Source organism: Gasterosteus aculeatus, chromosome 13 (genome assembly GCF_964276395.1).
Source record: "Gasterosteus aculeatus chromosome 13, fGasAcu3.hap1.1, whole genome shotgun sequence".
Taxonomy (NCBI): Eukaryota; Metazoa; Chordata; class Actinopteri; order Perciformes; family Gasterosteidae; genus Gasterosteus; species Gasterosteus aculeatus.
The window spans coordinates 16,280,895-16,306,550 of NC_135701.1; the positions used below are offsets into that span (position 1 = coordinate 16,280,895).

The 25,656-nt window shown below is 43.5% G+C and overlaps 4 protein-coding genes across 6 annotated transcripts; 2 read left to right on the forward strand and 2 right to left on the reverse strand.

Moving 5' to 3' along the window:
- Positions 1 to 5,729: 5,729 nt before the first annotated feature.
- ankrd39 (ankyrin repeat domain 39) lies at positions 5,730 to 7,588 on the reverse strand. 2 transcript variants are annotated; one of them, XM_040196116.2, is made up of 4 exons: positions 7,143 to 7,588; positions 6,850 to 6,953; positions 6,561 to 6,764; positions 5,730 to 6,461 (listed from the first exon to the last, which is right to left on the reverse strand). In XM_040196116.2, the coding sequence occupies exons 1-4, from the start codon at positions 7,234 to 7,236 to the stop codon at positions 6,297 to 6,299; spliced, it is 567 nt and encodes a 188-aa protein (XP_040052050.1). In that variant the 5' UTR covers positions 7,237 to 7,588; the 3' UTR covers positions 5,730 to 6,296. The 2 variants fall into 2 exon arrangements, with proteins under 2 accessions (XP_040052050.1, XP_040052051.1); XM_040196117.2 differs by having other exon boundaries at positions 6,561 to 6,689; positions 7,143 to 7,536.
- A 37-nt stretch (positions 7,589 to 7,625) lies between these two features.
- kctd9a (potassium channel tetramerization domain containing 9a) lies at positions 7,626 to 12,323 on the forward strand. The gene is made up of 12 exons (XM_040196115.2): positions 7,626 to 8,053; positions 8,237 to 8,358; positions 8,447 to 8,490; positions 8,583 to 8,679; positions 8,784 to 8,842; positions 8,932 to 9,060; positions 9,166 to 9,233; positions 9,319 to 9,414; positions 9,502 to 9,651; positions 10,027 to 10,132; positions 10,211 to 10,344; positions 10,797 to 12,323. The coding sequence occupies exons 1-12, from the start codon at positions 8,006 to 8,008 to the stop codon at positions 10,911 to 10,913; spliced, it is 1,170 nt and encodes a 389-aa protein (XP_040052049.1). The 5' UTR covers positions 7,626 to 8,005; the 3' UTR covers positions 10,914 to 12,323.
- On the forward strand, positions 11,853 to 13,272 carry LOC120831022 (progonadoliberin-1). Its single transcript, XM_040196118.2, is given in 6 exon segments — positions 11,853 to 11,875; positions 12,495 to 12,570; positions 12,572 to 12,624; positions 12,727 to 12,874; positions 12,976 to 13,074; positions 13,187 to 13,272. Coding segments are annotated over 6 exon segments (441 nt in total). The 3' UTR covers positions 13,229 to 13,272.
- A 7,443-nt stretch (positions 13,273 to 20,715) lies between these two features.
- Positions 20,716 to 24,904, reverse strand: npy8br (neuropeptide Y receptor Y8b). Of its 2 annotated transcripts, XM_040196270.2 has the most exons (3): positions 24,740 to 24,904; positions 23,218 to 23,270; positions 20,716 to 22,991 (listed from the first exon to the last, which is right to left on the reverse strand). In XM_040196270.2, the coding sequence occupies exon 3, from the start codon at positions 22,835 to 22,837 to the stop codon at positions 21,737 to 21,739; it is 1,101 nt and encodes a 366-aa protein (XP_040052204.1). In that variant the 5' UTR covers positions 22,838 to 22,991; positions 23,218 to 23,270; positions 24,740 to 24,904; the 3' UTR covers positions 20,716 to 21,736. The 2 variants fall into 2 exon arrangements, with proteins under 2 accessions (XP_040052204.1, XP_077943104.1); XM_078086978.1 differs by lacking the exon at positions 24,740 to 24,904 and having other exon boundaries at positions 23,218 to 23,624.
- Positions 24,905 to 25,656: the final 752 nt, after the last annotated feature.

The window sequence follows — 25,656 nt, forward strand, 5'->3', positions numbered from 1 at the left end:
CAAATGTCTTTAAGTCCAGCACAAAGTAGAGCTTAGGGGATGAATAGGCAAAGGTACTGGGAACTTCACATTAAAGTATATTTATGGGATTTTGGAAGTAAAGTCCTGTGTGAAAAAGTTCTTTGCTTCTTTTGTGACTCCCGGGTGATGTGAGAAGACTGGAAAACATCACGTGATTACATTTATGGAGTTATCGAATCCATCTTCTCAACAAATCCTCGACAAGACAAGAAAGAAACATTTGAGCACAAATGTCTGCCTTTCCATGAGGTTTTAGTGACTGAATGAAGCCATAGGACCAACTGTCTTTATGTTACATGTTAAGATTGGTGTATTTTTTTTGTCAAATGCCCTTTAAACTTAAATTAAATGTTTTTTATCTCAAAACCGCAAACATACCAGGCGTGTTTATTACAGTATCTAATAGTGAGAGTTAAACAGGCTTGTGCTGCCACAAGCCACATCTTAGGATTCCAGAGGATCAAAAACAAAAATGAGCAGATCTTTGATGCCACGGCAGTATAAAAGAAAGACGTTTCTTTTTGTGTCGCTGATAACGAGTTCATTGCAGCACGCTGTTAATGATTTAAAAGGATTTTACAGCAGACAAGAAAGCCATGGCAGAAGTAATGACATATGGCAATTGTTGATTTGTTCTGTTGCTTATTGTTTTCCTCTCATGTCAGAACGTGACTGATCTGGAACTCCATCTCTTCATCTCATTCTCAACAGCGACCGTTTGGGTGGTAAAATTTGTACGAAACAGATGAGGCCAATAAAAGATGGTATTTGGTTGTTTGTAGCAGCACATGGGCGACACGCTGTCTATATTTCTGGTTCACTCGCACAAATATGAGAGTGAAAGCAGCAACTTGGCCAATGGGGTCTAGTCATTATTCATTAACCTGTCCCTGTCATGTGTACATACCGCGGTAGCTCAAGAAACATATAGGCAAGCTTACCGCCAAGGCTCAACTGGAAGGCTATAAAATGAACGCCCAAAGTTTATGGTTTTAATTAATATTACATAGAGCATTTGTGAGGAAATGCTAAGAATGACACAGGTTTCCTGCAGAGAATGAAATCCAGTACACAGGACTGGGTAGGTTGTAACGTCGGTTGAACCTTTGTTTGGATGCGTCTGACAAAAGCTAAGCTAAAACACGGTGTGTGTTAAGATGAGGTGGGGCATATCTGGTCCCTCCTCACTTCCCTTTCAGCGTAAGGAAATGTGCCGGGCACTGTTAAAGCCGGGAATACCTTATGCAAAAGAAAACCAAAGGCAGGCTGAGCCACAAATCTGCATGGGAACAAACAGAGAGTCATGCAATCCTCAGAGTGAACAATATCTGCTCCGGGGACGCTTTGCATGATGATTTCCATAGCAGCTTCTTGATCGCCCCCAAAGTGGTGTTTTATTGTCCCCACTTTTTGCTTTTTTGTGTTTGCATTCCATTGTCACTGGGCAAGTACAAATATCCTCCTCGATGCAGATAAAGGCCTTCCACTACGTTGTTTGAGCCCGGCCCTCATCCATCCATCAGCAGCGCCCCTGTTGTACACAGCACCCCCCCACCCTCCGCCTCCCCCCTGAACTCTGCACACCACCCCCAGCCCGCTCTTTGACGTAACACTGTTGTGGCTTTCCGGGCCTTTATGCTGGCTGTTGTCTGAGGCAGATTGAAGACCCTTTGTGCGCGTCGGCCCCTGTCCTGAGTGGCCGGGAGGAACCTGCTGGGCTGCCAGTGGAGGGACAGGAATGTGCATATGAATGGACCAGTGTGTGCCGGGCACCTGCTGACAGAAGGACGCCGTACCTCCATGAGTCTTAGTTCATCAGCGTAACCATCTTGTTCAATTACACACGCAGCGCGGTGTTGCGTTCCCCGGTCATTCGCACTGAATGGGAGCATTGTCGCTGCAGTCATGAATATTTTGCTGCTTGGCATTGTAGGGGAGATGTTAACACACGTGGTGTCAGATGCATTGTTTTAGGTGTGAACAATCTCTAATGATCAGCATTTGACTTATTTCCTTCTATTGTACTCCATGCATTGAACAATCTGATTCATCTGACTTTATTTATACAAAATAACATGAAGTGTGCCTTTAATGCTCCACTTCTGATTGTGAATAATGAAGTAAAAGTAAAGTATTATGACCAAAATATACTTACGGTATTAATAGGAGTACCTATAATACCAAAGAGGCCCCCATTCTATGACATATTATTATGTTTGATTACTATAACACATTAATTTTGAGGTAGTATTTCATTTGGATGAGGTGGGGCTCATTTTAATTTCATTTTTTAAATTGTGTGTTTCAAAACAGTAAAGTAACTATATGGCCATCAAATAAAGGTAGTGCAGTAAAGCAGAAGTACAGACATTAAGATGAAGCGTATAGATATAATATTCAACATAAGAGCTCATGGGAGTCTTCACGTTAAACCCTCTACTGAGAGTTTGATGAATTGGAATTGAATTGGACTGAGAAATTGTCTAAAACCTGTGTGTGCATCAAAATTAAGTGAAACTTGAATAATTATGAAACTTTTCCGAAGAACTTTAGGAGAAAAAATAAACCTGTGAAATAGAGTTAAAAGTCAACAGGGGTAAATCTCTGCAAGTACACCTGTGCAAAAACAAACGGTATGGTAGAAATGGTAGAAAAGGTCAATAAGAGGCAGGCCAAGTAGATGGTTCCTCTACAGATGAGAAATAATAATCCATCAGGTACAACGGGAACTAGATAAATTATTCCAACGGCCTCATCAATTCTCCTCTGATTCTTATAGTACAGCTTATGGGTTGTTTGACTGGCCCTGCTTTTGAGAAGATTACATCTCCATAATCAATAAAAAGAAACCATCCACCGCGGAGTCTAAAAAACATCTGGAAAATAAGCTTCCCCCCAAATACATAATCCACAATATCAGAGAAATTACAAAATGTTCACTGAGTGCAATTTCTCTTTTCATGATAGTGGTTGCTGGCGGAGACGTTGGCACATTGTCCGGATGTTGAATTTTAGTCCAATTGTGGCTGCGGGAACCCACATCCAAATATTTAATTACTGGGAGATCAGGAATGTGGTTAAAAAGTCTGTTCAAAATACCAAAATGTTGATTGTATCTACAAACAACCTGCGTCACATGGTCTCGATTTGAGTTTGGCTCAATAACTTGATGGGCCCGACCTTCCCCACAGTCACTGCGCTGATCGCATGGAAGAGCTGAGCTGCAGCCTCTGGACTCATGGTTCTAATCACCCGCTGACCTGGAAAATAGGAGCGAAAGATCTGCTACATCACTTGAACCGGCAGACAACATGCGGCTTTGAAGTGGGAGTCGGCCCAAATTGGATTACGCAGCATCTCCGAGGAGCAGCTCCCGTAGATTTGATTATACACGCCCCCTCACCCAGCTCTCCCAACACTCCCACTCCTCTGATTTCCCCAATGCAGATGAGAACAAGTGGGGCGGTCCTCCGTGCCAGAGTCTGGTACTCCACTACTTAATGTGGGCCCATCTGCCAGCCATTTACCTGATTACTTTGGGATAATTCAGACAGCTGAGGCTCTGCCAGGCCAGCTGGGAGGCAAGAGAGGGGCATTAGTTCTGTACAGGTGGACACAGGAAAAGATAAGGACCGGATGACCCTTTTATCCGTGGAAAACAAGCAATAAATGTCATTTGACAAAATATGAAAATGGGGATTTATTTATACACTTTTGTGCTGAAATATGCAATTACTCACAAATGCACCCACAGGAAAAGCATCATACACTTTTAGGGTTCCAAGAGTTCCAAGCACTGATTTCAAATCCTGTATGCACGAATAGTACACATCCCTCCTTCTATTTCAGAGGAAAATAACTTCCAGTCCTGATTTAACTTGGGCTCATTACGGTGGAAGTGGGTTCTGGGGTCAGGAAGTTTCATTGCTTTCCAAATAAACTGACTAAACAGAGTTGTAATCCAAATTCCTCATCTTGTGGAGCGCTCCCATTAAGAGGAAAATCTCTCAAAAGCTATAGGCTTAAAAATCCCACCTTATCCATCACTCGTTCTATCATTTGTACCAACGGTTCTGAGTTAAGCGGATTTACTAATTCTTGTTCTAAACACAAAGCTAATTATTTTCACCCACCAGATGAAAGTCTGCTTGTTTCCACATAAAAGGGCAAGGCAGCTCTCAAATTCAAACCAGCTCATGAAAAGTTATCAAAAAAGAACGAGGCCGTAAATATTCCTCCACTTTTACTGACTAAAACAGAGGGTTTTCATTACCTCGCTCTCTGCAAGCAGATCTCAGACATCAACTTTGATTATGTTACGTAGAACCTGGCATGGCAACAGTCAGAAGGTGCTGGGGGGGGGGGGCGGACCTGATAGACTGAATCAAACAGCACGATGCGGCCGGCTCTTCCAGCTATTGCAAAAAACAAATGAGGGGATCTTCTAAACGGCATCCTCACTGAGCAGTTAAAAGGGGCCGAGCGGACCGCTGCCATTACTGGCATGTGGCATCCTCCAAATGGGGGATCCCTGTTCCTGGTTCCTCGTCCCGAACAGGTCCTCAGTTGTGTGGAGGGAGGAGCTTGCCGCGGAGCGTAAACAGCCCTCTTGGCTTAATTCTGCCGAGCTGAAATACCCCCGTCCCACCCCATCTACCCCCCCCCCCCGACACCCCATCTCCTTGTGTTGTTTGGCGTCAGCTGCAATGAGCTCCAGATGTGGCCTGGCACCCCTCCCGTCACGGCACTGGATGTGGTTTGAAGGTAGTTTTTAAACACCGCCCACCAGCAGACCCAATGAAAGTTCCTCAGAATTCAGCGAGAGGTTTGGAATATGTGCGGACTGGAAGAGCGCAGAGGAAGTGCCGTACAAACAGTGCACATCTGGGGAAGGCTCTTGCCTCGTATATGTGCACATGTTAGTTATTAAACATGCTTTTCAATAAGCATACGAGACAATAGCTGAAAGGCATTCTATCTGATGGGCTTCCATCCTTGGCTTATGAATACTGGCTTAAAAGCACCCGATAATGCGCCGTGCCTTTTGATAATAACGATTGAGCCATCTGATTAAAAGTGACAAACTCTAATAACGGCTGACCATTAAACTAAATAAAATTAGAAATTCATTGTAGAAAACAATGTGTGATGGAAGAAACTATTCGATTTTTCCTAATCTCACATTACAGGTCACCATGATACACAAGGAGGTATCAATAACCATGGGAATACTAGCAACAAGACTTCCAGGTCATAACGCGGACAATTGTGAGTTCTCACGGACAAAATATGTGCTCCTAAAGCCCAGGGACAACGCTAAACATGTCATGTGTAAAGACGGCAATGTGTGAAAATGACCCGGAATTATCGACAGTTTAGAACAATAAGGAAGTTCTCCATGAGTAAATAACCCACGATGGCATGAAGATGGTTAAACGGTGGTGCATCCACGACGTCTCATTCTCAGCTGTCACACTGATGCTTTTTCTCTTTCGAACAGTTGCCCTGTTTAGTTTCCCAACATTGTGCTGGAAGTATCGAATGAGGTCACTGTGTGTGAGCCGCCTGCTAATTTCGCATGGTGTGCTGGGAAAGAAACACGCGATGCCTTTAAGACAGCAGCGTCCTCTGCTGCCACACAAAGAGTCCTGCAAGGATTCCTGGAACACAAGTCGGCCAAACAAAAGTAGAATAAGTAACGCAACAGCTGCAAAAGAAAAAAAAAGAAATGTCTTCCAGTTTTATTACAAAATCCTTTGATAAAAATGCCACATACTTAATAACATAAATTATTTATGCTGCAGCGGGGGCAGACGCGTGTATTTTCAGGACCCGGCTTAAATACATATTAAATGCCACACGTTGTGGATTTAATGGCAGTAGTTTGAAAGATAAATTCAATCACTATTAAAAAGTACTTTCTGGCTTTTGAACTGGACTGTTGTCCTTCTATGTCGTTGACCCTTGACCTTGTACTCCTGCTCAGCTCTTGTACTGAGCATCCAAATATGTAACCAAGGCTAATTCCAAAGTGACATAACACACTTCAAAGGTCAGTGCACAGCATCAGATGGGGAGTTGGCAGTCTTGACTTGATTCATCTTTCCTAATCACCACCAACCCTTCAAGCCCCAACGAAGTACCGCAGCTGTAACCTGCTCTTCATAATACATAGATAACCACCAGATGAGAGTGGAAAAAGAGGTTTCCAAATGTGATGATTCCAGGTAAAGATGACTCAATCTCAGCGTGTAGATTTCCAGCTGATATTGATTTCATGGCCCAGAAGCAGTGTGTCTGTCAGGTTTTAACAGCTCCTGCAGATCTTGCTGTGGTGCCAGCTGGAAGGGAAGCTGGAGCCTCTTGTTCACCTGGCTGCAGAGCGCTGGACAGTGCTCCAGAAGCAGCTCACATACCTCTTCGTGACCCTGCTCTGCAGCCTGCTCGAGCGTTTAATAGAGCAACAAATACGGGCAGTGGTTAAATGACCATCCGACTGAGCCTCTGGAATGCTTTGATTACATCTTGCAGTTCTGTACCTTATGTAAAGGGGATGCACCATCGTCATCACAGATCTTTGGATCCGCCCTGTGGTGCAGCAGGAGTCTGACCACATCGAGATGGCCGCAGTAAGCCGATCGATGGAGTGGTGTGGCACCGCCTGAGGTCTGGGGGGACGCACAAGCACCAGTCTCAAGAAGAAACCTGCATACGGAGTGACGACCGCTGCGACTTGCATAGTGCTGTAATGAAATACACAAACACCATGCAGGGGTTTTGATGCACGAGGCCAAACCACAGGACAAAACAGCCTCCCCGCCAACTTACCAGAGCTGTGTATCCGGTGGAGTCTCGTAGGTTAGGGTCAGTGCCTTTTTGGACCAAGAACTGGACCCTATCCAAGTCCCCATTCATTGCAGCGGACCAGATACCTGCAGGGAGGAATAACACACAACAGTGCATACAACCATCTTCAATTAGCAGAAGGATCAGTCACTAGTTGTTGGCCAAGACGTTTGATCTGAAGTGGGAGGCAGTCTGTTTAATATGAGTTATGGGTATGGGTATAATTACTACTCTGTATAAATCAGTCACCACATGCGTGTTAGTTGAATGCAAACCTCGTTCAAAATCCATTTCAGTCAACGTCTGGTAAACACTGGGAGAGGAGACTGGATGGGAGCAACACGAACAGTTGTGTCTATCTGACGCCATTGTATTAATTGTCTCCACACAGCATTTAAATTCTTCCGGACTAATTCCAACCTGAAGCCAGACACTGTTTTGACAGTCAACGTTGCGTGTTTCTTCCTGGTCTAACGTAATAGTGGATTACTAGCTGGTGCATGTCAAACACCACCAGACAAAAGAAAAATCAAAAACCCAATGCAAGCAATGGTACTCGTCAGAAGCGAGTTGAAACAACTCAAAAGGCTATTTCTTTCGCTATACGAAACGATTAGAAAACAGGCTATCATACATGGCTACACTTTAAAAACAGGCAAGCCGATGCATAAAACAAGTGTACCGATATCACGTGTAAATGCTCCGACCAATTGCAGAGCTGCTGTCCGAAGCCCCCTTCACGTACTGTGTAATTTGCTAGTTTTGTCAAAGTTTTGTCCCGAGTTGCGTCCCAGATTTGTATTGGTCGAGCAGTGGGAGGCTAAAAAGCCTTACCGAGGCAGCATAGTAATAATACGCTAATAATTAATACTTACTTGAATCTGTAGCTGGACATAAAGTGTGTGAGTGTGGTAGTACAATTCAAGTCACACAACATGCGGAGTTAACCGATCGTGGGAGTATTGTGCGGTAATGTCACCGGTTATTCAGATAACGTTTGAAGGCATCTTTTGTCACGTGTTGTTGTCCGAATCAGCTAACTAGCATTAGCCAGGTTGAATTAGCGAGGGTTAGCTGGCCAACGCCACATTGTTCTTAGAATAGTAACAAACCACTTATAACCAAAAACACCTAAAGAATGAGAAGAGTTACCCTGTTTGTTAACGGGACATCTAAAAATGGCAAGGTTGGTAATACGTCTGTATGTACGGAGGTTCTTGGGCCGCAGAATGACGGCATCTACCAAGCTAACGTTACAATAATGCCAAACAAGTATTAACGTTTTAACTGCGACATTCATATTGCGGGATCGCATATTTTGTCTCATTTTCTGTAACAACCCGCTGATTTTGAAACCTGTCTCGTTTAGGTTGTAGCAGTGTACGGGACCTTGCCTGACTTACTGTCCGTAGCAAGCAGCAAGTTGGGAATCCGAGCTGCTTCTGTGTACAATGGCAAGGGGGGTCTCATAGATGACATTGCACTCATACGGTAAACTCATCACGATACAAACACGAATGAGCCCAAGCGCATTAAGTGCACACCGAGTTAATCTGTGACTTGTCCGTTCCTGTCACAGAGATGACGACGTTCTGTACGTGTCAGAAGGCGATCAATTTGTTGGTGAGTGCTGTGAAGTGTTTGCTGCTGGAGTCCCACCTGTCAAGGTAAACATGGTTCCAGACGCTCAGGTCCTTCTTCTTGTTACACCTTAGATCCTCAAAATGAACCTGCGGTTGCTTCTGATCAGCACGGATCACAGACCGACTGGCTGACCCTTAATATTGGTGGCCGTCCCTTTACCACCACCAGGTACCTTTTTATCATTCATCCTGTTTTTACGAGTAATAAACACATAATAAAACTATATCCTTTTCTGTTCCCTACTCTCTTGAATGTGTCTATTATTTGTTCAGGAGCACCTTGGTCAGCAAGGAGCCAGAGAGTATGCTCGCCCACATGTTCCGAGAGAGAGGTAAGTTATGGCTAACAAGCCAATCATTAAACATTTTTTTGTTTAATATGAGGCGTCTTTTCAATGGTCATCCCTTGTTTTTGCTCCAGATGTGTGGGGCAACACTCAGGACGAGCACGGGGCCTACCTCATCGACCGCAGCCCTGAATACTTTGAGCCTATCCTCAACTACTTGAGACACGGTCAGCTCATTATCAATGAAGGCATAAATATACGAGGTAAGCTTTCTGACTAGTCCTAAAGGACAGAGTGTACTGGAATCTTTCTGAGGAGGATTGTTACAAGAAAGTTTCCCGATCAAATGTTTGCCGAATGTCTGCCAGGTGTTCTTGAGGAGGCTCGCTTCTTTGGAATCGAGCAGCTTGCTGAACAGCTGGAAGTCGCCATCAAGGTAATGTCACTATTTTTAATTGGGAGACGCGTTCACTCCCTTGAACGCGTCGTGTCTCACCACAACGTGCTTCCTTTGAAAACAGAACACACAGCCACCAGAGGACCACTCTCCCATTTCCCGCAAGGAGTTTGTCCGTTTTCTTCTGGCAACCCCCACAAAGTCGGAGCTTCGCTGTCAGGTACCGTTAAATTGAAATAAATTCATTCACCCGCTCATTTCACCGTATCAAGTCATTATTTGACGCTATCGCTTCCACTGTTCCCAGGGTCTTAATTTCAGCGGTGCAGATCTGTCCCGACTTGATTTGCGCTACATCAATTTCAAGATGGCTAATCTCAGCCGCTGCAACCTGACACACGCAAACCTGTGCTGTTCCAACCTGGAACGGGCTGATCTTTCTGGAGCGAGCTTGGACGTGAGTCTTAAAACTCTTATCTTGTCAGCACTTAATGGGCACATACAAAGAAATGTTCTCAAAAACTCTCAATTTGAAGAAGCAAACATTTTCTTCTTCTGTGGAAGTGGCGCGTCATTGGCATGTGTCTTTTTCTGTCAGCCTTCATGCGGGGGAACAATGGGCTTGAGTTTTCTTTTGTTTTTCCACTTCACGCCCATGGTCTTCTCCGTTGTACGGACGAAGGCCCCGCTGTTCGTAAACACTCTCATTAATTAATCAATAGGCACACCGTTTTCTCCTCAGTCTGGTAATTTAACATTTTGTGTAGGGCGAAACTCAACGTGCATTTTCAATAACACTATGAATGCTTTTGATGTGTGTTGTCTTTGGTAGGGGGCTAACCTACAGGGGGTGAAGATGCTCTGTTCTAATGCCGAGGGAGCTTCTCTCAAAGGATGCAATTTTGAAGATCCATCCGGCCTGAAGGCCAACCTGGAAGGTAATCACAACTCACAGCAAAGTGTACAGCAGTTAAACAAATACAGCCATGTTTTAACCAAATGTTTTTCTTAACCAGGTGCTAACCTGAAAGGAGTCGACATGGAAGGGAGCCAAATGACCGGCATCAACCTGCGGGTGGCCACTCTGAAAAATGCAAAGCTGAAGAACTGCAACCTGCGGGGAGCCACTTTAGCAGGGACTGATCTGGAGGTGAGTTCGGCTGTCAGACGGGATTATCTCCTGGAACACTCGAGTTGACGCAGCTGGTAATCTTGTTTGCAGTAACTTTATAGAGCCAAAAAAGAAGAAAAAACCCACAAAGTGTCTAATTACTTAATTTCTGCCTACGTTTTTTTTTTGTTGTCTTTTAATCAATGTCAATTAAATTGGGGGCATCTGCCTATTTTCACGTTGACCATAAATGTTTAAAAGTAGGCACCGTAAGAGAAACAGAAATAAACTTTGGCTCTCAGGCTGTTGGTTAGAAAAAGAGTCTAAACTTTTCCCTTTGTGAGATATATACACTAAAATTATTAAAGTAATCATGAAAATATGTTTTCCAACCGACTCCTTTGAGCCATTTATATACACTGAATGATGTTCAGACACAGTGAATGTGTCTGAAAGCTGTTATACCTTGTTGGGTCTGCTGCCTTTTGCAGAACTGTGACCTGTCCGGCTGCGATTTACAAGAAGCCAACCTGAGAGGTTCCAATGTGAAAGGAGCCATTTTTGAAGAGATGCTGACCCCTCTGCACATGTCACAGAGTGTCAGATAACGCAGCACACACACACACACAACTGTGTCCAGTGTGGAGCCACAGCTGGTTTCTTTATCGCTCTTCCCTCCAACCCCTCCTCCAGTATTTTCTCCCTATTCTCGCTCTCTCTCTCTCTCTCGCTACCTGTCTGCAGCACAGGTAGCTATATGCACATCCCTGGCATTCCACCTAATATTATGTTAGCTTTAAATATCTTGCACTAGAATTTAATTCAGGGTTGTCTATATGTGTCTATATATGTACGATTTGAATGTTTTTAATTGTTCGGCTGTGTATATCACCAAAACAATACAATGTCCCATGTGTTTGTAGATGTGTCTGGATGCAATCCAACGACTATACTCATTCAATGTTCTACTTCATTTATATTCACTTCTTAATACTTGACGTGTTTATGGGATGTAAATCACATTGTCTGTTTGCAGTCAGGTCCGGAGCGCTGAGCTTTACTGATTGCTGCTGTATCAGAAATTGAAGGTGTCAACTACCAACAACTGGGTTGTATATATATAAATATATATATATATATATTACAAAGGAAGCAATGAAAGCCAAAGCCATAATAATAGCACAGTCTAAAAGACCAAGAGTGCTGTTAGTGCAGCGTGAAACTATGCATCAGGCTAGTTTTAAACACAGCTTGGGTATGCAATACATTATTTACAGCTGTGATGTTTCTTCTTTCCTACCCTTAAACAGTGTTTCTTAAAAAGCTTTCCCTCCCCTTGCGTTCTGTGAATCTACCTCTTTTTTTATCCGGCGTGCGAGTGATCCACAGTTGCATGTATTCGACTGCTTATTGTATTGTTCATGTAATGCACTTGTTAATCTTCAGTTTCCCATTCGGGGGAAAACTTGCTGTACTTTCACGAGATGCCATTTTCACACGTCAAAGTGGTTTGCCTGGAAACATCAATCAATTCATGTCACTTAACCATGCTGCAGACCTACTTGCACAAGTATGTGTTAACTTGTATACGTGTCATACCGTTTCACCAAAAATAATTGTTTTTTTGTAATGTTGATGTAAATCAAATCCAATGTTTCCAAAAATGATTATTATTGTTATTACATTAGGTCGTCAAGGGTCACTTTGCATGTGTGGAGAGCCAAACTCCTCTAGCTGAAAGCTGCTCTGATGCAATCCCAGTCACCCAGTTCAGTAGTACGCACCCAGCCTGCGACAATGGATTACGATGGCGATCGTATTGTGTATTTCACCGTGAGTGTGAAAGTCAATGGCAGAGCGATGGTTATTTATTTTAACACATCTCACTGAACGCGACGGTTGATTTGTGTTCAAGACATGGCGTTGGTCTCCCTGTCTGCGATTATTGCACTCGACTGTGGAAACATATTTCCACAAATGACTGTTATAAATAAACTGCTATAAAGTACGAAAAGAAAGTTGTCCTCTGGTTTTTAATTATTTTTTTCTGTGTGCGGTTTTGAACGGTCAAAATTTAAGGGAAACAGGAACAGCGAGGAAAACGCCATAAATGGTCGGCCCATGTAGCTGCGGAAGTCTCCAATGAGTTTTGCTGGATCCCACTTTGCTCGTGACCCCCTGTGGTGAAGTTACGGGCTAAAAGGAAGGGAGGTGCCATCGGCTTATATAGACCCTGAGAAACGGTGTGCGGCACAATTTACAAAGGACGAGGCAGAAGAGAGCAAATCCCAGGACCCGAGCGAGCACCAACCACAGAAGGTAAGAAGCTGTGACTGTGTGTGTGTGTGTGTGTGTGTGTGTGTGTGTGTGTGTCAAAAACACAACATACTTATTCAACATGTGCAACCTGTCCTCCATCAGAATGGCTTCACCAAACCTGGCGTTGTGTCTGCTGCTGGTGTGGGCGGTACTGCCGCCCAGCTGCTGTCAGCACTGGTCCTATGGACTGAACCCGGGGGGGAAGAGGGATGTGGACGGTCTTGCAGACGCTGCCGCGGGCGATGTGAAGGTTGTGTGATTATTGATCACACGTTTCTCCGACCCGGGTCGCCCCTCGTTCGTTTGCATCCCTCCCATCGCAGTCATTGGGGTGTTTTCTCTCTTCAACAGCTGGTTGAGGTGTTTCGGCACGTGGACACACCCTGCGGTGTTTGGGGGTGTGCAGAAGAATCGCCTATTGCCAATATCTACAGATCCAAAGGATTTCGTGTAAGGGTTTTCCTTTGTGACTCAGATTATTTTCTTCTGTTGATAACTACCATCAGCCTGTATTTCTTTATTCTGATCATGTTTATTCTCACAGGATGTTGTTCTCTTCCAGGGCAGTGTCACCAACAGAGAGAGTGGACACATAACCTACTGAAAATGATGATTACTTGATTCTACAATAAATATTATACAAGCATATAATTGTTGTGGTCGTTGCTTGATATCATATTTCTAATTCACCAATGCAAGCTACACTCTTTCTTTACTATGCAGGTTTCTTACGTCTCCCCAACATGAGATCAGGTTCACCGCCATGTTTTGAAGTTCTCAACCAGATTCAGGTTTATTTGCCAGCAGTATTAATCGCCATTATGAATGATTGAAAAAAGAAAAGAATACATAAAACAGTAGATTGTAGAGTGCATTTTAATGCATTTTAAATGTAAAGATTTATAGGGAGACCGCATTGGTTTTGTGTTTTAATTAAGGTTATAGTCGTTGGTCAGTCCTCTTAAATTTTATGATTGTTGAATGAGTGAAATGTTTTTCTTTTATCACAAAACAATTTGAATATTTGGGCTGTTGGAGCTTTGCTTCTAATGAAATGAAGGTGATGCAAAACAATGAACAGGCTTTAGGGTTTGTGGAGGCATATGCGTCACCACCATGGAGAGAGCAGTTAAATCATTAACAAACGATACCCTGATTTTATGACTGCTGAAAGCTTTTGATTCAGACAGACTGGAAAATAAAACATTTATGGCCTCACAAAGTCCTTAAACAGATCATGCCTTCATGTTGACACAACGCAGTGTAACAAGTGTAAAAAAATATTTGTTCACTTTTTGGGTAATTTAGAGCTCAGCTAAAAGCTTTAATACGTTGGAATTCATTTTCGTAAAAAAAAATTGTTCACATTTCACAATTTACGGCCTTTTTTTTACCACAACATTTTGTTGTGATGTGCCGGAGCCGCCCTCCCAAAGAAAGTACTGTTGCATGCATCACCAGCTCAATGTGGAAAATACATCAACCCCCATTGGCCCTCTTGCTCATATATGGTCAGAATAGGAATAGAAGGAAGCTGGCTGACTACAAAACAAAAGTGCAATAAGACAGGCTGGTATTTTGGAGGCAAACTGAATTTGACTGAATTGGGATAACTAAATATTTATGTTGACCCATAAGTAGTGCGTTGGCAGTACCAGTGGATGCACTCAGATGGGTTTTTGATTGACATCTCCCTGATTGTCCTGTGAGCTGTGTTCCTCCTCTATGGGCGGGAACAATTGCAGCGCACACAGATTATCAGGTGGGACACCTGATGGAGCCGGTTGACATACTAATTCATACTTGTTTGATTACTCCTCCTCCTCTTGATTTACTTCTAATATCCTCCCTCTCCGTTAAACCTTCATCTGTCCAAAATCTACTATCCTCATCCCTCCATCTTTGTCCTCCTTTCCAAACCTTTATTTTATCCCACTGCCCTTTCCTTCCAAGGCTGTAGGGCCGTCATTTTAAAATTATCGTTGCATCCATTATTTACTCTTCTATTCTCTTCCTTTCCCTTTAATTTAATTCCCATTTCCTTGCTTTCTTTTTTCATTCCTTCACCTCTCCAGCCTCCATAGCCTTGCATTTTCATATTTATCTTGTCTGTCACTTTCTTTCCTCTCCTTCCTTTCAAATTTCTCCCTTTACCTCTCAGTCCTTCTTTCATCTTCCTTCATACTTCCATCCACTTTCGGTATTTTTAGTGGTTCGTCCTGTACCTCTCTGATCTATTCATCCATTATCGTCCTTCCTCTAACAACCACAATATGTCTTCGTCATCTTCCTCTTTATCCAATTTACTCCTCCTCATCTTCCTTCCTTTACCTATCCATCTGTTAGTCTTTTGTCTCACACTCTTATCGACTCTTTGTCACTCCTTCATCCACCTTGCTTCATTTATTTAGATTTCCACTGCCTGCCTTCCTCTACCTCTCCTCTTCTTCACCTTCCTCTCGATTCTGTTCTTTCATGTACCTCAGCTGTATATTTTTCTTGTAGTTGTTTTTCACCCTTGGAGAATCCTTCCTCATCCTCTTTTCTTTAACCACCCACCCTTCCTGTCTCCTCTTCCTCTTCCTTCCCTTCCGTCTGCTTTAGCCTACTTTCTACCCCGTCTACCTCTGCCTTTTGCATCTTTCAACTCCTTAGCTTCTGAAACTTCTTTCTGTTCCTTCCTTTTCTTGTAGTATCTCTGCCCTTTATTCTTCAATGGCCTTTCTTTATTTCCTCAGCCCTTGAATACTGCACCTAGTCTCCTCTCCCAACAATCTTTTCTTTTAATCTCTCTCTAGTCTTCGTCTCATTGCCGTCCTTTGTTCTCCCCTTCTCCCTTCTTCTCCTTAAAATATATTCCTTCTATCATCTTCAAGTCTTGTTTTGTCGACTCGCGTTGCCTTTTTCTTCATCCTGTGTTTACCTCTCCACCTCTCCCTTTAACAACCATCCTTCATCTTCATCCTCTCCCTCCCTCCTCATCCACGCGTCCTCGGTTTTACCTTCTATTCTTTACCTCTCGGCCATTTCTTTTTTTTCCTTCTCCTCCTCCCTATTGACTTCTCTCTCCTTCATGATGGGAGAGAGAGGAAGAGGAAGATGATAGTCTAGTCTGCCTTCACCTCTTATCCCGCCTTCCACGTCATCCTCGCAACCTCATCTCTCGCTTTCCTTCACCTGCCTCCTTTTATCCCCTCAACCTTTGGATACCTCATCTCGCTCTCGCCCTGTGTGTGTTTTAATTGTCTCCCATTAATTCTGCCACAATGATCCGGCATAATCTCTTGTTTGCTGAGCGGCTGATGTCCCATGTCAACTGTCACTTGAGGAGTTCTTGTTGCAGGCTGCAAAAAACAAAGAAAATCTACCGTGTAGCCACAGTACGTTTGTACCATTTTGAGGTAGTTGGTGTTGTATTATAATTTGATGCTACTTTATATCTTTATTTCACAACAATTAAAGTAGGAAAATATTGAACCGAACTACATTTAACTCAAGGCTATAATCAATATTTACCTTTAGAATAAGATTTTCAACCAAAACTGTAAACTTGAAAACATACTACATTGTGCATATTTACATGGCTCATTGCTTCCCAGCAGACACCATTGTTGTCCGTGAGGCGGCCTAAATAGATTTCACTAGTTATTCATTCTGTCATGTCTAAATGTCTAAAAAGTCTTTTGAAATATTTGGTCAAAATGTTATGGTCAACACAAGACAAAGACACTAAAGACACCAAACAGCACGTGCAGGTCAACTGATGAGGTCAAGGACTCAGTGCGGAGCCACCAGATGGCACCAGAAAACAACATGAGACTAGAAGTTTCTACTCATTTGTAACAATAGTGATTAATACCTGTGTGAAGATAATGTACCATAAAATCTAAATGCTCAAAAAAAAACTTCTGAAAACAGCTGAAAGTTGTCTATTATATTTTCCATCTGGCTGGAGGAGATCCTGCCAAAACGTATCGTATTTACTGCACTTTATGGTGTTTGTTCACCTTAAGTTCATGTGTCTGAAGCTAATATATCGTACTGTTACCGCTAATTATTTGCTTGGCTTGTTTCACGCACACTCCACAATCTACTGTGGATTATAAAACTTCTTATTCACGGTTGGATGAGAAGCATGAAAATGATTTGGCCTGGCGACACACGTATGTGTGCAGTGGTGTCTGGAATTTAAACAAACTATAAAAGAAATCGAAGTTCATTCATCATGGAGATTTGACGGTGATACAACACCCTGTAATATCCTGCTAATGATCGTACAGCGAGGTCACGCTCTTATCTCCAATGGAAAGGTTTTTTTTTTCAAAGTTGTCCAATCTGTCTGTCGCTCTGCTATTATCCGGCAGACACACACAGGACAGAAAACCTCTTTGTTACACACAATCCTGACACTATGTGGGTAAAGTATCGTCCTTTGTCGAGAGTGATTTGATAAGGGATTAATAAACCAAAGTCAATAGCACAGCTGGACGCTAAATATGTGCTTAAGATCAACTGATCTTGAAGGTCTTGGTGATGTGTAGTGGACAATAATCTCAATGCTGATCTACATACCCTCCCTGTTTAGATCAAACACATCACATCAGAAGCATTACGTGCAGGGAACCCTAACTAAGGTAATACTGTATTCACACGGGAGCAGTGAACCTCATACCGCGATGTACAGTATTGTCTAACGTCTCTTTAATGAGACCAGTCGAAAACAGATAAGACTAATGCAGAGCTGCTGGTCCCTAAACTTGGGGATGAATCAATGATGACTTTTAACAGCAGCTGTTGTGATTTGTCAAAACAAGAAACGTTAACTACAATAAAGGAATAGCTCATCATTTTGGGAAATTCCAGGCGCTAGTGGGGGATCTTTGTAACCTGCAGACGATTGTTTCCCACTGGAAACAATCGTTTTTTGATCGTGATTGCCGGTGATTCAGGATGAGTGAAACACATTCAGAATGACTGCATGGTGCACAGTGGCATTTCAATCATGCAGGGCCGTTGGGTGAAGATACTTTTCTGTCATTGACTAACATTTGGAAAGACTGCATTTTTTTATGTGACGTTGAATCAACTTGACAGAGAGAAACCCTTTTTGAAATGCACTCACAGCCCAATTAAGAAGGACTGTTCTAACTCTGCGTGAATGAGCTGGAGACCACGCTTCCCGTAGACAGGGTCAAATTAATTGCTATCATGCTCGCTCTATCGCCTAGTTCTAAGCTCCGTTTAATGAACGGCAGTCCAGCCGTCTTGACTTCATGCACCACCGAGCAGCTTTATGTGAATAAATGCACACTTGTGTTCATGGGTCCTGCGTGCATAGCAGAAATGCCGCTCCTACGTTCTGTAATACATTCAAGATGTTTATACAGAGCACGGCCTCTTAAAACACTGACTCCATGTCATGCTTTAAGAAGACAGGCACTCTTTTTTTAAATCATTACTCCTAGAAATGAAGTTATTTCACTATTCGCTGCACTGATGACTGGCAGAAAAGTGTTATTATGTTGTGCGCTCAGGGTTTTCTTACATTATGCACTAATTGTCACCTCATGAGCGTTTCTAACATTTAAATGGTTTGGAAAGTTGGCTTTGCTGGCGACACATTATGCCTGCTGTTTAATAAAACACTGTTACTTTAGAGTGACGCTGCCACCTTGATGAGCCAGCTCGAGTAAAAAAATGTAAAAAAGGTACTAAATGTGCCGTGGCCTGCTAAAGAATGTAAGCTCTCACCTTGTCATCCAACTTTGCAAGCGAGGGAAATATCAAAGTGAGCCTTGTTCCGCTAGAACTGCCTCATGCCGGTGTGGCCCCCTGCCGGTGTTCAATAAAGTGCCCTTAATAGCCTGGTGCTGTGTGTCAGCATTAAAACCCCTCAGGAGGCTGTAACCAGGCAACTAAAGCCGGCTGTTGCCTCCTTCTGATCAAAGAAAATGGAAGGTCAGATCCTAAATTGTCGGGGCAAGATTACAGAAGAAAGAACGTCTTTGTTTGTCTGTTGTGAGGTTCAACCTAACTACCGTTCTCTATGCTTGTGTTTTTGTTTTGTGAAGTCTGCACATGCATGAAACCTGAAAACCGACACTCAGGAAAAACTGACTGACACCAATTAGCGGGCTAATATTCCTGGCTGTCGAGCCTGCTCCTGTTATGCAAGGCACAGTTGTGTGGGTGTAGGTTGCGTCTGTTAGTAATACCGCATAAGAAACGGGTAGAAATTGAGGCCCAGAAAAATCCTGCAGGAAGGTTTTACCTTGAATTTATTCATGAGGATTGCATGTGTACACCTCGTCGCTGGCTCACATGAAGGTATTGCTGTTATGACAACAAAAAATACAGTAATAAAAAGGTAACAGCGGGAAAGGCTCCACGCTATAAACCCTCACATATCTGATGAAAGGAGCAGATCCTGGATCCGAGCCACGAGGGCAATATAATCTCAGCGATTGAGCCTTAGATAAGCTACCTGTCAGTTTCACTGCGCACTACACATGTTAGCATGATAATACCGTGATTAGGATTCCCGAGGCAGCAACCCCGCTCCCTTTGACCTTTTCATCTGCCTGAACAAAAATATCAGTTCCTTCCCACAAGGGGGTGAAGGTGCATAAAGACAGGCATTTTGTCTGATATTGCTAGTACCATTTTCCTTTTTTACATTACATGTCTTTTTTTTCCTTTTGTACTTATATTTCACCAGATTGTTAAAACCATATTTTACCTTATACATGAGTAACATTTGGATCAACGGTGTTGGCTGAAGAGGACTTTCTATACTTTCTTTCAACAAAGAGATTCTAATTTGAATGTCTACATTATAAGCGTATCAGTATAATTTTTAATATCGGAATTACGCCTTCTTAGTATCAAGGCAGGCACCAAAAGTTTGATGGAAGAAATTAGAATTCGCAAGGCAACAGCTTGAGCAAATCTCTCGCCAGCTATGTAGCTCATGTTGTTCCTGTGATCTGGAGAGGTTTTCTTATGAGAATCTCTAAATGAAAAAGAGCCAAGATGCTAATCTTCCTGGAACTGCTCCATAGACCAGGAGAATCTGGCCCTGTGGACTCATTAAGGGCCCGTCTTCATTTGATAGCGCCGCAACGTGCCACTGACAACAGCCCTTCTGCAGTCACTGAGGTAACAACGCCAAGCGGCTTCCTTCGAGTTCCACTCATTGTCGAGTGGTGCTGGACCACATCCGCACCTCCGCGCTTAGGCTCCTTCCTTCCAAAAACCAAGCGAACGCTGCCACTTAATTTGCTGGCGCTTTCAGAGGAAGGAGAGCAAAGAAATGTGGGAAGGGAGAGGAGATTGACAGCCTGTAAAGGTCAGCTCGAGTAAAGGCAGTGGAGGAAGCACGCTGTCAATGATGCTGACAAGGACCTCGGAGAGCCCCTGTAAGGGCTACATTGTCCTTGCATAACAGTTTAGGAGGTTTGGCTTTTCGTAAGATGAAAAACACGCCACACTTGACCTCTGGATGTTATTACCAAAGCTAGAAGGCCGCAAGAGACATACGCCCTTCCTTTCCTCAGTGGATGTTCTTCTTCTCGGGGAAAGGACAAAGTACAACTGCCAACATGCGTTTTCCACATCATGAATATTCAGCACAATTCCCACTGATCTCTCCTGCAGTCTCTTACCCTCAACATGCTGTTTAGAATCTGGGGGCACCAAACACAACGCTGATTTATTTAACATTAAAAGCACATCTAAAATGTGTTGTGATCTCAGACGTCCCGTTGAATAATGCACTACGAAGCAGCACACTGAATTTGACCTTGGAGTTAAACAAAGAAAGATTAAGAATTAACTGCATAGAATATATCCCCCCCCCCATGTACACTACGTAGCACAGCATTGACTCATGTGTATGCACAACGTCTCATGGAATTATGATCCCACTGTTCTCAGTGAACATTTTCATCTTTGATGGATTGATCAACTATCTGGTGACCTTTAACAATGACAAATCCATTGTTTTTTAGAGAAGGGAAAAAAAAAGAAAAAAAAGAATTGACCAATCAAAACGGAGACTCATCAAAACAAAATATAACGAGATAGACGTTATTGTTAAAGATGATTGTAAATGTTTAATTCAGTTCAATACCACAAACTTACAACAGGTTTCCTAGGAGATATGCGCTATGCTACACGGTGCTCTTTATTTGCCACCACACCATAAACTAGAACTGTCACATTGTTTACAGGCCATACACGTATTTAGCAATGTTATATACAGCGTGGTAACCCTGCTCTGACAACGTATTTTACGCCCACTTTTATTTTGTTTTATGGCACTTGATATATGGTTGTTGAATGGCACATTTTATGAGTAAAAAGGCTCACAATACACTGCGGCAAAGACCTTTGCGGACAGCGTGTAATGAATATGGCTAGAGCCCAAGGTTGTCTTTAAAAGACCATTTCATGGTTTGTAGTGATGTTAGGTAATAATAAATGCATTAAGATGATGCTAGTTATTTGTCTCAGTGAACGTGTTCAGACATAGTTAATGCACTAATGTTCTCTCCTTTAGTTATGTCATGAGCTACTCAGGCAATAATCATTAACACATTACAGTTTACTCAATAGTTTCATCAATACTGATAATATAAAACAGTGAAATTGAAAACAACCGTAGCAGTGTCCCAACTCCATTGTCCTTTTAATTATCCTGCACTTGATCACATTTAAAGCAGGTAACGTCACAATCTGAGTAGAAATCAGTGCTTAAGAAATAAAAACACGACACCAAATGAAATGCTTTCTCTCCATTGGTTTTGGTCCGCAGCACACGGAGCTTGAACTATTACAGTTGCAAAGGTGCTCCTCTAAAGTGCCCTCAGTCTCCCTACAATACTTGCACTTGTCCAACCTTTGCACCGTTCCTTTGTTATCTACTTCCTCAAGACAGCTCACACTCGTTCGAGTCATGCTGAGTAAGTTTCTTCAGTTGTCTCTTTATGGACTGCTGTTATAAGGTTTACAACTTGTAAATGTTGACCTTGCTTTTCGACGCTGCGAAGCAAGAAAGAACTCCAAAGGATGCCCCGGCGGTCCCTTTGTCTTTTACTGAAAAAGCTTGGATCTAGGTATTGTTGCTGATAGATCCGTTGCTCAAGATTGAGCCCTTGGTCACCTCCGTACTGACGGTGGAGAGTGGGACGCTCTCGTAGCGCTCCGTCACCGCCCAGCAGCGACAGCGCGACAGGGTGGATCTGAACTGTTTCTGGAAGTTGCTGTTGAGGAAACCGTAGATGATGGGGTTGATGCAGGTGGAGGCCATGGCCGTGAGGTGGCAGAATGAGAAGATGGCGTCGTGGCCACACGACGGGATTGCCTCGTGGTTCCAGTCAAACACCGTGTTAAAGATATTGAGGGGGAGCCAAGAGATGGCGAACGCCACCACGATGGAGAACAACATGATGTTGATCCTGGCGGCGCCTTTGTTTTTCTTGTTAGTGGACCTGCCACGCTCCACCATGTCCTTCCTCCTCCGGAGGCGCAGGTAAATGTGCAGGTAGCAGATCATGATGAGGGCCAGTGGAAGGAAGTACTGAAAGACAAGCAGGAAGGTGGTGTAGGCTTGTCGTTCTTGAACAGATGGCCATCCCTCCATACAAATGAGGTGGTCATTGATTGGCAAGGGCGTGCTGAGGTTCTGGAAAGGCAAGGTGAGCACGCTGTACGAGAGGAAAGGCACAGAGATAAGGCAGGCCACGATCCAGATGACAACCACGGCCAGGTAAGACTGGCCCACCATGGGCTTCCACCCGGTCGGGTGGACAATGAGCTGGTAGCGCTCCAGGGCGATGAGGACGAGGGAGAAGATGGAGACGGTGACTGATATACACTGGACGAAGGGCGTGAGCTTGCAGAGAACTTCTCCCAGGATCCAGTGGTCCATCAGGGTGTAGATGATAGTGACCGGCAGGCAAATCATGCACACCAAGATGTCGGAGCAGGACAAGTTGGCGATGAAGACGTTGGTGACGTTGCGCATCTCCTTGTGCCTCGTGATGACAAACACCAGGCAAGAGTTCCCGATGAGACCCACCGCCATAACTGTGCTGTAAGCAATGATGAGAAAAGTGGAGCCGCTCACGGAGAGCGAGCAGTCCTCGGTGAAGTCCCACGGTATCTCTTTCCACAAGGCATGGTTGTTATTGGCGTTGTGCTGCAGCTCCATGGTGCTTTTCCTGTGCTCGCTTCGAAAGGCCAGTTATACTAATTTGACGTGTTCCACTCGGTGTAATTACTTCATGAATAACATTTGCATTTCCTCAGAGCTTTGACTTATCCTCAATCTTTGGCGGCCTTTACTTCAGTCTTCATTTGCTGCCCTGGAAAAAAAAGGAGGCATTTTATTTGTAAAGTTATGAACGCTTGATATACTAAGAGGAAGTATTAATATAATTTAGCGCCCATAAGAACTGCAGCATTAAAATAAATCAATCCTCACTTGGTTCTTTTAAATTAGGATATGTGGCAGTAAGTGATGCTTAAGGTGGATTCCATACAACATAAATAAATATATGAAGTAAACAATTAACATCGAAATGGAGGTACCATGATGCTGATTGACTCTCTCCTCCAGGACTGTAAGAAGAAATCCACTCTGACTGCAGAACACAAGAAAACAGCACAGATCCAGACGGCGTGACATCGTTATAAATGCACACTGATTTACATTTCCATCACAATAACGTGATGATGACACAATCACTCCCTCTCACTGTTTTCTCCCCCTTTGACGGCGGGAATTCATTCTGTTTCTACAAAACAGTCTCTAAATCAAAAGACACCTCATTGTCCCTGAGCGTTCACATAATGGATTCTCTGATTTTAAAGTGGGGCCATAAAAAAAACCTTCTTCAAACAAATAAACAAATAAAAATGTGTTACCCCAAGAACAAGAACATCTGACTAGCGTATGTATGTGGACGTGTACACAGATACATATTTATGGGTGTGGGTACACGAAGCACACTGAAAAACGCTGCCGAAAAAACAAGATGTTTTGCCCGTGGCTCAATTCCTCATGAGTTTTGCAACAGAGCTATGCAGGATTGAAATGATCTATCCTTTCTAATTCAGCTCTCCCTAATGCTGACAAATGTTGACAGGCGGGACATTAATTGTTTGATTACTCTATGATGAGTAGAAATGTCCTATTATAATGTCATGCTGCATCCACGGCGATTACAAACAGCCAGAGCAACAAATTGAGGAAATAGCACTTTAATTAATTTGCACATGTCATATCCACTCTGTAGCCTTTGTTTGTTTAGATAACTTACAGTGATGTGTCTGCTGAAGGATAGTCCAAAGTAAGGACACTTACATTTATTATGAATTACACTGATTATTTGGAAGTTAGATGGAAAACATAATGTACTGCTTGAAAAAAATGAGAATAAATGCACCTCAAGTGATTGTTCTCAAAATGGAGATGTTTGTAAATTGCAAATACGATATTTGATCAGTCTGTCACATCCTTCGGTCCCCTCACTAAACCCCTTTGACGCGCGTCTTAATTGCTAAAATGTTCACAGGCATCACGCACCGGCGGAGGGAAAACGAGGGACAGAAAGTGTGCGTGTGGTTTAGCGTGCGCGTCCCTCCGTCTGCAGCTGTGCGCCGGATCCGTCCAGCTCCGGACAGGTGTCCCCTCTTCCCTCCCGCGTAACCCCTCGCGAGCTCACCGCTGTCCTGTCTCGGGGGGGAGACCTGTCCCTCATTACCCACCCGAACGGCCGCTAATCAGCGTCGCTTTTACGCATCGCCACCTGCAGGAGAACAGTCCTGCCAGGGAGACGCAAACTAGGAACTGATACTCCTGACATCTGCAATCCGGGAAATCCAGAATCCAAAACAGCGGGGCGTGCGAGGAAACGAGAACTCACCGCACCACACCTTTAGGAACCTGTAGAGAAACTACAGGAGCCTCGTCGCGCCATATGGCAGAAAAAAAACCCCGAGAGTGCGGGAAAAAGGTCCTTTTCACTTTGACGCACGATCGCACACCCTAAAAGAGTTGTAGGCTAGCACGTAATCTCAATTGGCAGTGAAATGATCCGTTGTTTCTTACCGAGACGTGTCCTTCTCTTCTCCCTGGACGCGCGGCGGGGGCTTCGCGGATCAGGTGAGACGCAAGTGAGAGTTTTGGGTTGGAGGAGAAGGAAGGAGGCGTCAGGAGGTATCCTCCGATGCGACCTTATGCCTCCGACTCTCAGGCAGACACAGCGACGTGATTGGGAACATGTTACATAATGATAAAAAAAAATAAAAATATCCGTGACTCGCACGCACGTGTGCGCACGCACGTACGTGCGCAATCAGGCACGCGCCCTCACAGGGGCCAATGGGGGAATTGAGTTGTTTGAAACACGGTTCACCCAAATGTTTTAGTGAGCGACATAAGGTGATTTATTCCGCGTCACGCGGAGCCCTTTTCTTATTAAGGCGAGTTTCATCCCAAATGAGAAATAAGTGCAATATGTGCAATGTTTAAAATTCACACAGGGCTTACTGTGATTCCTATGTCAATACATACTATCATGCTTGTGACATATTTATATTGGGTTCCTCTTTGCACATTCGCAACACTATCAAATGCAGACTAATAATTTGTGATGGTTGTTGGCTTCAGGTAAACAGAAACAATACTGTTCAAAGAAATCCAAACACATATTTTGTGGTGTTTTTAAACCCTGAAAAGGTCAGTGGGTAAAAATATCGTATGACGTGTTTGTTGAAGAAAACCAATGACAATTATAGAAACCACATACATCACATTGTGTTCACATTTCAATTGAGTGTATTCCTTTTCCCAAAACATGATGCATATACGCTGCACCTACAAACAACCCCAAGCCAGATTTTAAAGGGACTACAAAACATTTTTTGTGTGGGTTTTGGCAGTGCCTGTGGATAAAGTCCCATTAAAAAACCTCTCAATGCATCGAAGCAGGTTCTGACAGTGTTCCCGCTTCAGTCCTGGTTCTT